Source organism: Blennius ocellaris (genome assembly GCF_963422515.1).
Source record: "Blennius ocellaris genome assembly, chromosome: 24".
In the NCBI taxonomy this organism is placed as follows: domain Eukaryota; kingdom Metazoa; phylum Chordata; class Actinopteri; order Blenniiformes; family Blenniidae; genus Blennius; species Blennius ocellaris.
The window spans coordinates 5,957,216-5,969,289 of record NC_137673.1 but is presented as its reverse complement, the minus strand read 5'-3'; the positions used below and the strand labels follow the sequence as shown (position 1 = coordinate 5,969,289).

The 12,074-nt window shown below is 41.4% G+C and overlaps 1 protein-coding gene across 1 annotated transcript in view; it reads left to right on the top strand.

Annotated features, from left to right (window-relative positions):
- LOC308147571 (dystrophin-like) overlaps window positions 1-12,074 on the top strand; it is a gene marked incomplete at its 3' end in the record, with an annotated part of 178,415 nt that overhangs the window by 102,994 nt on the left and 63,347 nt on the right. Inside the window, exons 10-15 of the mRNA XM_080519799.1 lie at window positions 1,611-1,739; window positions 3,693-3,788; window positions 4,878-4,976; window positions 6,353-6,534; window positions 7,750-7,900; window positions 9,613-9,732. Of these exons, the coding sequence (XP_080375925.1) occupies window positions 1,611-1,739; window positions 3,693-3,788; window positions 4,878-4,976; window positions 6,353-6,534; window positions 7,750-7,900; window positions 9,613-9,732 (777 nt within the window). The remainder of the gene's footprint in view (window positions 1-1,610; window positions 1,740-3,692; window positions 3,789-4,877; window positions 4,977-6,352; window positions 6,535-7,749; window positions 7,901-9,612; window positions 9,733-12,074) is intronic.

Sequence of the window (12,074 nt, the reverse complement as noted above, 5' to 3'; positions counted from 1 at the left end):
ATCAGGGCATTGACCTAAAGTTCTCCAAAGCAAAGTGCTCATTTAGATTCTATGATTGTTTTGTCGGACATGATTTTCACCATTTAAACTGAGGAAGGCCTCAAACCCCCTTTATGACCTTTACATTCCCATAATTGTGAAAACAAGCCCATTTCCAAAACGGTCGGGATGCGACATGTAAATAAAACAAGAAGCAATCACCATAAAGGGATTCTAACACATTTGAAAGTGACTCCCGGCTGTTGCATTGACATTTTCCACCCTGTTTTGAAGTTTCTAGAAGTAAAGTTTGTGTTTAAAACTGAGCAACCAGCTGATCCACTGTTTATTCAAATGAAGGAGCGCAGCAGGGTTTCGTTCCGGAGCCACTGAAGCCTTGGCGGCCTTCATTCTGTCCATCTTCTCTGCGCCTCTTTGTCCGTCTCTGTCTCGTGTTTGCATGTGAAGCTGCATTTCCATCCAATCGTACTTTGTGAACTCGAATGCCTCAGTTTAAGAAACAGTAGTCACCAAAAGAAATTCCCCTCCAAACCCTTGTTTTTAGTTATTTTCACCATTTTAGTCGCTTTAGCTTTTTTTCTTTTGACTCTTGTTTTAAACGTTTCCAGCAACCTTTGTTTTTGAAGTTATTTTAGCCATTTATTTCAGTAATTTTCCACCAGGAGATCAGAATCCGACTCCCGTGTTCAAATAAATAGAAGTAAGATAAAATGGGTCATTTTGGAAAACTTCATTTATAATAGCAAGAAACATGGGAAATTCCTGAATGTATTCACAAAGTATTTAATATATATAAACTTTAAATATATAAACTATATAAACTCTATAAACTTTCAGAATCGTCTGATTAAGTTCAATAAATGCTAGTATTTTGTCATGCATCTGTACGTAACATGACAAAAAGTGTGTCAAAGAGACATTTTTACTCCAGTTTCAGCCACCAGCTTTTACGTACTTTAACAGCATTTTATGCGAGTGCTTTTATTTTTAAAAAAATATATTTTTAGGAAAACTAGCATTGAATATTTCTGATTACTTGACGACTGGACAAGAGATAGAACCTTTATCTATTTTACTCTTGTTTTTTATCGAACTTGAGCATATAAATTTAACATTTTCTCCATTTTATGAGCGACTCGTTGCTATAAGTGACATTGAACATGAGCAGTAAATTCTATTTTTGCACTCCTACAGGCCTTTAACATTAACATCACAGGTTGCATTAAAAGTTCACTCACTGCAATGTAATGAACGTGTTTAGAGCTTCAAAGAGTTTCTGAGTTGAGTTTCAGTTTTTCCTCTCAAGAAATTAGTTGAAACGTTAAAAGCTTCCACAGATATTGTTTTGTTTTGTACAAAAGGGAAAAATCAGCCTGATTTTATTTTGGATGGAAACAGCGCTCATGTGAGATTATTCATGTTTTTTTCCTGTTTTGCTTTTTTTTTTTTTCTGCTTCTTTTTCTTCTTCTTTCTCCTCATCCTCCATCACTGCTTTGTAATTTGTCCCCTGGATCTGTCTCTGTCTGCTTTGCATTCTTTGGTCTGTCCCTCTCTCTGTCGCTGTCTCTGTCTCTCTCTCTCTCTCTCTCTGTCTCTCTCTCTCTCTCAGATCACAGTGAGTGTGGCTCAGGGGCGAGTCCGGAGCCCGTCCCCTCAGCCTCGCTATAAAAGCTATGCCTACGCCCAGGCTGCGTATGTCAAGTCGCCCGAGCAAAAGAGGAGGCGTTTTACTGAGCAGGTCCGTGTCTTGCAACGCTAACACTCCAGGCTGTCTATCAGTGTGTATGTGTGTGTTTTTTTTTTTTCCGTCCGCCCTGTGTTTGTCTTTGCTACTGCAAGAAAAATAAAAAATAAAATCACCTGTCAGAACAAATCATATCATAATTGACACCCTGAAAAAGGGGAAAGTTGATTCAAGATGTTTATTTAATCCACAAGCTGGAGCACGAATGACGCCAACCATGCATTGAAAATCTTGAGACGTGTTCAAAGTCAGTATTTGTGGGAGTGTGTGACGGTTCAGGGGAGCTTTTCCTTCTCGTGGAAGATCAGCACAGCTCCCAAATATGACATATTGACTTAAAATGGCTATTAAATGCAGTTTAGAAGCAACTATGCAAAATGTTTAAGCCATGAAACCAGTGGCTCCTCAGCCTCTCTGTCATGAGTCCCTGCAGCTTTCAGATCATTTCTACGTGACGTTTATATTTTTGAGTTGTGCTGTTTGGACGTGGTGCATATTTTAGTGAACAATCTACAATTTAAACTTTTAAGTGAGACAAGAGAATAGAGCAACATGAAAAAGTGTAAAAATCACTCATTTTGTTTATACGATTGGCTTTTATGAGTTGTCTATCTGCAGATTTTCATGGAGCGAACTTGTTTTACGTTTGTTTTCATGTGAATGCGCCCAACTGGGAAATGGGACTTTCCCACCTTGTGACCGTATGAGAGAAATCAACACCAAATAATCCCGCTTTAACAAAATCACTGCTGAACATTTCTTCATCTGCACTGATGATAATCCAGAGAGAATTTTGCAGGTTGTATCAGCGCCTCCGTTTCACATCTGAAAGTCGCTGAGCATTCACCCGTTTTGTGTCGCCTTTGATATCTGTTCGCTTTCTCACAAAACATTTTCAAAAGCTTTCTTGCATTTTCAAAGTCGTCACACCAAATGTGGCTCCTGATTACGTTCAGAGACTGAGTGAAATATCTTAACATACCAGCAGGGCGCTTCACTCGAAGCATCTGAAGAAGAAGAGATCATTTGTCGGATTGGCTCTTCTCAACATTTTCTGCTGTTCTTTAATGCTTAGGATCCACAGAAACATGGACTAGAAGTGCTGGTGTCATTGCAAGGTCATCCCGAAAAAATTTTTTTAAATGACAAAGGGAGCTAAAACTGTGAAAATGGCTAAAAGATTATAAAGCATCAGTACAAGTCAAAACAAACAACAAGCAATGTCTAAAATAGCAAATATGGTGCAAACAGCAGTTTTCTTACATAAGTAAGTAAGTAAACTTTATTTTGATATCGCTTTTCACAGACAGTGGTCACAAAGTGCTTCACAGGTGTTGCTAAATCTAAAAGATCATGTGGTCAGGTACAAAGTTTAAGATATTTAAAATGCAAAGATGTAAACAACACAGGGTCAGTGGTCTAAAAATGCTTCGCAGTGCTGGGATACATAAAACTCAAGTGATAAATGTGCAGGTATAAAATACTTAAAATGCAGCAACACAGTGCAGGTCAGCTCAGTCTTGAAGTGCTTCCTGAAACAAAAAACGTTTTCAGGTGCTTTTTTCATGCATCTCGCATACACGTTAATATGAATTCCACTTTTACTGCTCTGTTAAAGTCCCTTGGTTCAACCTACTTTTCCATCATATTTGAGTTCAACATAAAGTCTTAAGTGGGCTTTCAACTCACATGCAGTATGTGTATGTAAGCAGTAGTGAAAGTGACGGCCGAGATCAGGTTTGATTCTGCGACAACAGCAACTGAGGCCAAAGTTAACAGTTTTGAAATGCAGCTCCAGAGGGTTTGAGGTCGTTTAAGTCACTGTAATGTGATTGTCCGTGATAATTCCCAGCGAACGGACATCCAACCGGATGGTTTCGGGAAGGTCTTACAAACTCGCCCCTCATGCTGTCCCCCCCCCCCCCATCCCGTCTCTTCCTGGTGTAGTTCCTGAGTCCCGGCCAGGAGGCGCTGCAGCGCGGCCTCAGTCCCCTCCCTCCAGGCTCCGCCAGCCTGGAGAGCTACCAGGCTGCACTGGAGGAGGTAAGACACCCCCGGACATACACATTAAACTTGCATCTGTGGGATGAGCATGTGGTTTGTGAGTATTAAAGATATGCTTCCTTCCATTAGTTATAAAAGAAGCTACTTATAATATGTGTTTTACATCATACATGCACAATTCTGATCGCATCATCTCAAAATATTCTCAAATGTCCGTCAGAGAGCATATATTTAACCGAAATTACTCTTTTGGGGTGTAAAAATTCATCTTCCATGTAGTTCTTCATCAATAAGGTTTTATTTCTCAATTTAGAGTGATGTAATGTCAGAATTTTGTGTTTGATCACGTTTTTTATGTGTTAGACAGATTTTATGTCACAGTCTCACAAAGGCTCCGCTGCATTAAAAAGGTTTTATCAAACGTTTTTGTCTCAAACAGAAAGTGAAGTTTTCTTAGCAAATAATTGCAGCTTCGATAAGACTGAAATATGTCTTAAAAGCTGAAAACGCTAAGCAAAATAAAGTCAATTTCTTTAGATTTGTTAATATGAGGAAATGCATCTATTAATATAAAGTTAGATAGAAATTCTTGAAATAGTATTTTTTTATTCTATACATTTCAAATAAGGTTATATATTAGCATGTCTTTTTTTTTGCAGTGTATTGCAAAAAAACATTGAAAAATCTCTCCATCCTTCCCTTGGTTCAAATCTTTTGTTAAAGACAGTTAAATTTCATCAGAAATCCAAACAATTGGTTTCTTGCAGTGTGTATTTCTCAGCCTCTTTGAACTCAAGTGCCCCTTCATTGACAATATCAGTGAATTTTTAATTGGATGCTATTTCACACACGATATCCAAGCGTGTAATTACTTCAGCAGTGTCTTATTACAATTGAAAAAGCGGCGTGGATTACTATAAGTCGCAGAGGTTGGACTTTACAGCAATTTATCCATTTTAAATTTGGCTTCGGAACCACTGAACTAAATCTGTAACTGCATTAATCTTCCTGGTAAAATGTGCCCATTTTCTGCTGTTTGGCCAAGCTTCCGCCGAATAGAAAACAGTGACGACCCGGAGGTGGGGGAGTTGTTTGCATGAACGTTGACGGTGCGTCTCTGCCCTGAAGGTGCTGACGTGGCTGCTGTCTGCCGAAGACGGCCTCCAGGCCCAGCCGTCCATCTCCAACAATGTGGAGGAGGTGAAGGAGCAGTTCCACACACACGAGGTAGGAAGAGGTTTTCAACTACCAACTGAACGTACGGCCACTTTATATGACTGGTTCATCTCACGCTGGGACTGCAACGTCACACTGAGCTACTTCTGCTTGGAACTTTCAGTCAGAAGGAAACAAAATCTACAAGTTTGTTTATCTGCAGCAGAAGTAAGTGTACGACAAGTACACCTCTGCAACATGAAAAACCTCCTACATTTACATTATGCATTCCAAGAATTTGTCATTTGAAGAACCAAACGGTTTCCAAGACTCCTGCACTTTAGTATGTGATCTTTTACTGGTGCAATTCCAAGAAGAGCTGCTTTGCTTTTAACCAAAATGAATGGTAGTTTCCAAAATTGTTCTTGAACTTTTGTTTGAATCTAAGTTAATGGGAATGACAACGCATATGACATTTCTGAAAAATACAGATTTTATGCAGGAAACTAGCAACGTGGAAAAGCTCTTTATTGATCTTTTCCAAGAAATGGCTTTGTGTCGGATATTTTTAAGGACATCCATTTAGACTTTTGTCCAAATTAGAATATTTTGATTGAAATTATAATCAGAGTGACTCTAAAATGTGTATTTGTGGTATATGCAGATGACATTGTAGAATTTGTGAACGGTATATTTCTTTCAACTGAGGAGTTTTTTATGTCTGCAGAAAACCTGTGAAGTCTCAAATCAATTACAGTGTTATGTTCAGCTACAATCAACTCAGTGTGACAGAAATTATGTAGATTATGTCACGTTTCCATTTTTAAGTCAGGTGCAGAGGCAGTCTCGTCGTACAGTTTGTAAAGATCATGCAATACACGTTTTGTGCATCAGGCGGCAGCAGTGAGTCGTTGCATTACCCAGTTTGTCTTTCGTCCAAAGCTGTAGGGCTCCAGGTGCGAGAAAGTGAGCGTTCTATCTTTATTAACCATGTCCAGAGCAAAATTCAAAGAGATCAGTGAAATAACGTCACGGTTATTGTTTTGTTTTGTTTTTCTACATCACCTGCCGTTCCTTTAATATTTCATATATCGACACAGCACAAGTCAATTATCTTTTGAAAGATTTATCATTTGGCGTTGCTGTGTGGCTTTTAAAGAGCTATTAAAGCTGCTGTTTCAAACTTTAGTGTAACTGTGATGGATGAGGACTTCTGGGAACACAGTCTGGCTATCGACTTTGATGCTCTTAAAACAAAATTAACCCCGAGCATTTTGCCGTGCGGGACTCCGGAAGGATCGTATTAGAGCTAAGTGCTTGGAGAAACAGAATAAGCACCGAAGTGGGAGGTGGGAATATTTTCCTGGAATGAGCGTGGAAGGGTCAGAAGCTTCGGGAGGATTGATCGTGCAACGCGAGTGACCGGGTTGTGTGTGTTTCTCCACCAGGGCTACATGGTGGAGCTGACCACCCACCAGGGCAGCGTGGGCCGCGTCCTCCGGGCCGGCACTGCCCTGCTGGGGGAGGGGAACCTGAGCGACGAGGAGGACTCGGAGATCAGGGAGCAGATGAACCTCCTGAACTCTCGGTGGGAACACCTGAGAGTGGCCAGCATGGAGAGACAGAGCAGGTACACAACCTTCTCTCACAGCACAAACCAAGAACCAGTTCATGTCACTCTTGGTGGAATAAACACTCACATGTAAATTACAACTCTGTTGGAGGCGTTCCGATTGAAGATGCCTACAGTTTAGAGGCATGAGCAAAATTAAAATAGATAGGAATGCAGATTTTCTGTGGTACTGAAGCGGCCTTCTGCTGTCATGTCTCGTGGTCACAGATAATATGTATAATTCTATTTTCATTACTTGAACAACAAAAAAAGTGCAACTTTACAGTCTAGAAAATCCCTATTCACTTTTTGTTCTGTGGTAGTTGGATACTTTCTTGTATTTATTGTTAAAATATGCTTTCTACGTCGAGTAAATAACTTAAAAAAATACATACAATTCAACATTTAACCAATAATTACTGCTTAAAATGTGTGTAGTGGGAGGAATTGAATGTGTTTGGGTTGGAGCAATCACATAGCGGTGGTCTGTTTAAGTTGGCAGCCATAAAACAAATATACCATCATGTAAATTTTTTATTAATCTCAACCAATATTATCCATCTCGAGAAGTGCTCAGTGAGTCTCTGAAGCTTGGCTCAGATCTCAGATGCATCCAGTGAGGATTGCAAATCGGGTAGTTCAGTCTGTGCAAATGAAGATGGCGACAGTTTCAGATCTCTGATGAGATAATGGGGCCTCGAGTGGGGGTGGGGGGGGGGGGGGGGGGGTAAAAGCTTCTACACTGGTCACCCAGCTCAAGCCATGACTTCACATTCCTGTCTTCATTTGGACGGGTGAATAAACTGCATCTCCTCCCGCACAATGGAGGACGAGCCCCTCAGCCGCCACCATTCATGGCTACAAAGAAGTGCAGCCTTTCTAATTACAGTGAATGCCATGATAACTGACACCGAGCCAAATTTAATTAACTGCTCAGCTATCTCCTTTGATGATCTTGTTGATTCGAGCACAGAGCGGCACAGACAAGGCCGGACGAGCAAATACCTCAGTCACAAAGACAGTAGGGATCTGTTGTAAAGCCGTGGCAAGCATCAGAGAGGAAGAAGCGGCTTCTTCTTTTTTTTTTTTTTTTACGGTTTCTACCAATTAAAGTAGCGTCTGTGAGGGTTGAACCAGTGCGTCTCCTGCCCTCCTGAACCCCTCGGCCCGGATGGGTCGACGGGTGGCGGTTTGACGTGTGTGTGTGCTGACAGCTCCGTGTGTCGCTCCCAGACTCCACCAGGTCCTGATGGAGCTGCAGCACCAGCAGCTGCAGCAGCTCACCGACTGGCTGGACGTGACGGAGGCGCGCATCAAGAGGATGGGCGCCCAGCCGCTGGGGCCCGACCTGGAAGACGTCAAGCACCAAGTGGAGGAGCACAAGGTGGGCTCTGGTTTCTGAGATGGAACTGCCGTACACAAAATAATAATACAAATATTGTTAATTTGTCATATCGTTCAATTACAAATAAGAGTCGGCACCGAAAGAATTACTTGAGTCCTGGTTGAAAAAGCTTCTGCAAGTTCAAAAACAATAAAACCATCAAACTTTGATGACTTTTAATTGTAAATAAATACTTTGTCACAAATAAATTACGGTAAATTTTAGTTTTGGTATTGAAAGGTTCTTTTAAAAGAAAAAAGGAGTGAGGAAAAAGTTATTCAAGTTTATCTTTGACACAATAAAAAGAGAAAATAAGTTTGGATCTTTCTATCAGAATTTTCCAGAATGTACTTTTTTCCCCCTGTAGAACGACGTTTACTTCAGGATCAAGACGGTTTTTTCCAGAATGCACTTCTTAGTTTTTGTTATCTTGATGTGGAGATTTAAAGTTTATGAGCAGTTGCTACAGTTTTGTTTCCATTTGATCGATTTGAGTAATACTTCATCATTCCATCATTTACTTGTGATCCTTTAAAGATGAAGAGTGAAATTGTTTCCAAAGGTTTTCTGAAAGTTCTTTTAAGAGTAAAGCCAGCTCTTTTGTGGCGCGAAGAAGAAAGACACACGAGGAGCCCTTCAAACATCATCTCTTGTCAGTGTCCTCAGACTGAGTAGTATTATCAACATCTACATTTCCATGACAACTTAGCTGCGACAGTATCTGCAGAGCAGCTCCTGTATGAGCTTGTTTCTTCTCTTCAAGGTCAAGCCTCCATCGATGATATCTCTATTTGTGGCGTGTACCGCAGAGCGACGCTCAGTCTGCAGAGATATCTCCTTTTTTCACTCCTCCTGTGGAACTAAAAAGCATCAAATTAGCCGTATTACAAACTCTGAGGTTTCTCTCAGCAAGAGGCTCGGGCGGATCCACAAACCTGCAGATGCTCCCACTGAGGAGAAGCAACAATTATAAGCCACTACAATCACAAATGCTCACGGTTGCTTCACTCTCGCCTGTGTTTTCATGCCATTTGGGAAGGCTGGTGGAGAAAAGTGGGTTCAAACTCGTGGCTAAATTACCACCGAGCACTGCTGTATAATCATAGCAAACATCAGAGCTCCACAACACAAATACACACTGAGCTTTCATCTGCACACGAGACAACTTTTTGTTGCATTGAAACCCATTAAAGGAAGTACAAGATTGTAGAAATTGGTACAGTTGACTGGTCGGAACATATTTTATATCATGAAAAATATTCAAAGTTGCCAAATAAATTTTTCTACTCTATAGTTAAAAAATAAGTTTCTGACACGTCACAACCTGACAAAAAATACATTTGATATTTTACTAATGTAAAATTAGAGAGTTTGTATTGACTGTTGGGTGGAACAAAGGCTACAGCACCATCCTATGGTAGAATGTAGTATTACAACACAAGATACACAAGTTAGGAGACATGTTAACGCCCTCATTGGTTATTGTTGAATGTTCAATACTAAAAATTATTCATTTTCATGTGCCTTTTTCTACATTCAGACATTAATCTCATGTCATGTAGATTTATTTGTGTGTGTGTTCATATTCATTTCCAAACTTTACGACGTCATTAAAGTTTGTCAGTTATTTCTACATAAAAAGTGGAGAGTGAAATGAAAATAAGGCATGAATCATTAAAGTGAATATGTGTTTGTGTGTGTGTGTGCTGCAGCTCTTGCAGGAGGACCTGGAGCTGGAGCAGGTGAGGGTGAACTCGCTCACTCACATGGTGGTGGTTGTGGACGAAAATAGCGGAGACAGCGCCACCGCAGCCCTGGAGAGCAAACTGCAGGCAAGCTAACACAGACACACACACACACGCACACGCACACGCACACACACACACACACACACACACCCCTCTCGGGCTCCTCCACCTTCTAAACATTTCCACAGTTGCTCTCAGTGTGTGCCAGCTCAGCAGACAAAGAAGATTGAACAGGGGATACTTTTGTCTTTGGTGTTGTGCAGTAATTATCCCCTGCCAGCGTGTGTGTGTGTGTGTGTGTGTGTGTGTGTGTGTGTGTGTGTGTGTGTGTGTGTGTGTGTGTGTGTGTGTGTGTGTGTGTGTGTGTGTGTGTGTGTGTGGGTGTGTGGGTGGGTGGGTGTGTGTGTGTGTGTGTTGCAGCTTTCTGCTGATTGTAGCTGCCTGTGTGTGTCATCATCACGCATATAGACGTTCCTGTGTGGTCAATTCTCCGCCTGTCTTGGCCTCTGATGCTCGGACCGCAGCTGCTCTTGTTAATTTACACAAGCTGCAAAGAGTAAAGCAGAAATCTTTCACAACAACTGATTCCCACTTCAACTGCAGCTTACCGCCGCACTAATTACTGTCTTTATCCAGGAAACTCCTGCATGTAGGTGTCTGTCTCCAGACTGTATCCAAGGATATCCAATAAACAAGACCACCAGTATCTGGAAGAATGAACCTCCCCTATTGTGCAGCTGACCCTGACTTGTATTGTGGCTGTAATTGCTCTGAACGCAGCTTGGTGTTGTTTTCAGTTTAGCTTCAGAATTTCCCTTTCGTAATCTTAAATTTCTCTCAAAGTAATTTACATCCTATTTGTTTAGATACTTACACAAAAATACAATTAATATAATCATCACAAACAGGACTTTAAAGAAGTGTATGTGGCATGTTATGTGGCTTTATAGGAGCTATAAGTCTTCAGTGCAAGTGGATGTGTTTGGCTTCACTGTAGTGTTCTAGCAAATAAGCTTAAAGAAAGGCTTCCCACGTTGCAAGTTCTCGCCGGGTCCTCCTCGAAGTGGCCTATTCTGGAAGCAATCTCGGGAGTCTCCGGAAAAGAAAAGGCTGCGAGCTGCTGCGTTATCGCATCAGGGAAATACGAGCGCGTAAAGCGCGGCAGATTGTGGGCGAAGCCGGCAACATCCACAAACAGGAAATGAAGAAAGGGAGATAATTGTATGAGACTGAAACTTCCTCGGGGGAGAAAAAGGTTTGGATAAAAGTGAGCTCCTCTGCACTGAAGCAAATTAGCTGAAAATGAGAATCTTTGTTTTTGTTTAAAAAAGAGGTCATTTGCACAAGTATATTGATGGCACGATGCTGCTGCGAGTAGGCCGGATTACTCACTGTGTCATATTAAACAATTACAATGCGTTGCACACATTGGCTGCACGGAATATAAAGTCTAATCACACCTAATGTCATTAGAAACCCAGTGCAACTTCTTATTTGACTTTCTCTTTAACAACTGGAGCCGTTTCCTGCAGTGCAGTTTATTACTGAATGCAAGATAAGAGAGATAAATAGATGAGAAGCAGCAGTGTGTGCTGGAATGTAGAAAATGCAAATCGGAGGTGCCTCCCCACTGTTGCACTGTCACTTGATTAATTACAGGCCATTCATCTTAAGATTAACCCGCTGGGCCTTTCCCCACATCTGTATGTGTCCGTCAGCTCGCCTCTCTCTTCCTTTTGCATCTCATTGTCTTTTCATTTCCTCCCCTCCCTCCGTCCGTCACTCCGAGGATGACTTTCTTCAGTTGAAGCTGCGTTGTATGTCAATCTGGAATATATATATATATGTATATATCAGTCACCAACATTGACAATTGGAATTAACCAGGTGACACACGTGGCAACAGTGTTGAGCACAAGTCTTGAAGGATCTTCATAAACATTCATGTGGTATGTTGCAGGTTGGAGTTCAGCCACGTTTCAGTGTCAATCATTGCTCACCTTCTGGACCCTTCTGCCTCTGCGTCAGTGCCAAAGATGAATAATTCCCTCAGTGTCACTTCATAGGATGATCTGGACAAAGCAGCTGTGCGAAGGCCGTGCTTAAAGGCAGCTGACCGATGAAGGCTGCTAGTCGAAGTAGAAGCCCTCCTGTAAGAGTTCCACACACAGTCCAGTGGTCCTCCTCCTCCTCATCCTCACTGTCACCCTTTCATCATTGCTTAAATTCCATCAACAAACATGTAAACCAGCACCATCGACTGATTCCAGTCATATGGAGGATTAAAGGTGGTTTGACCACTGAGGAGAAAGCTCCTCCCCCAGGTGGAGGAGTGCAAGTGTCTTTGAGCCGTCTTTACCGGTGATGCTAGCAGATTGTGATCCAATCTCAAGATATTTCGTTCTGCCAGACAAAGTCTTTCTTGT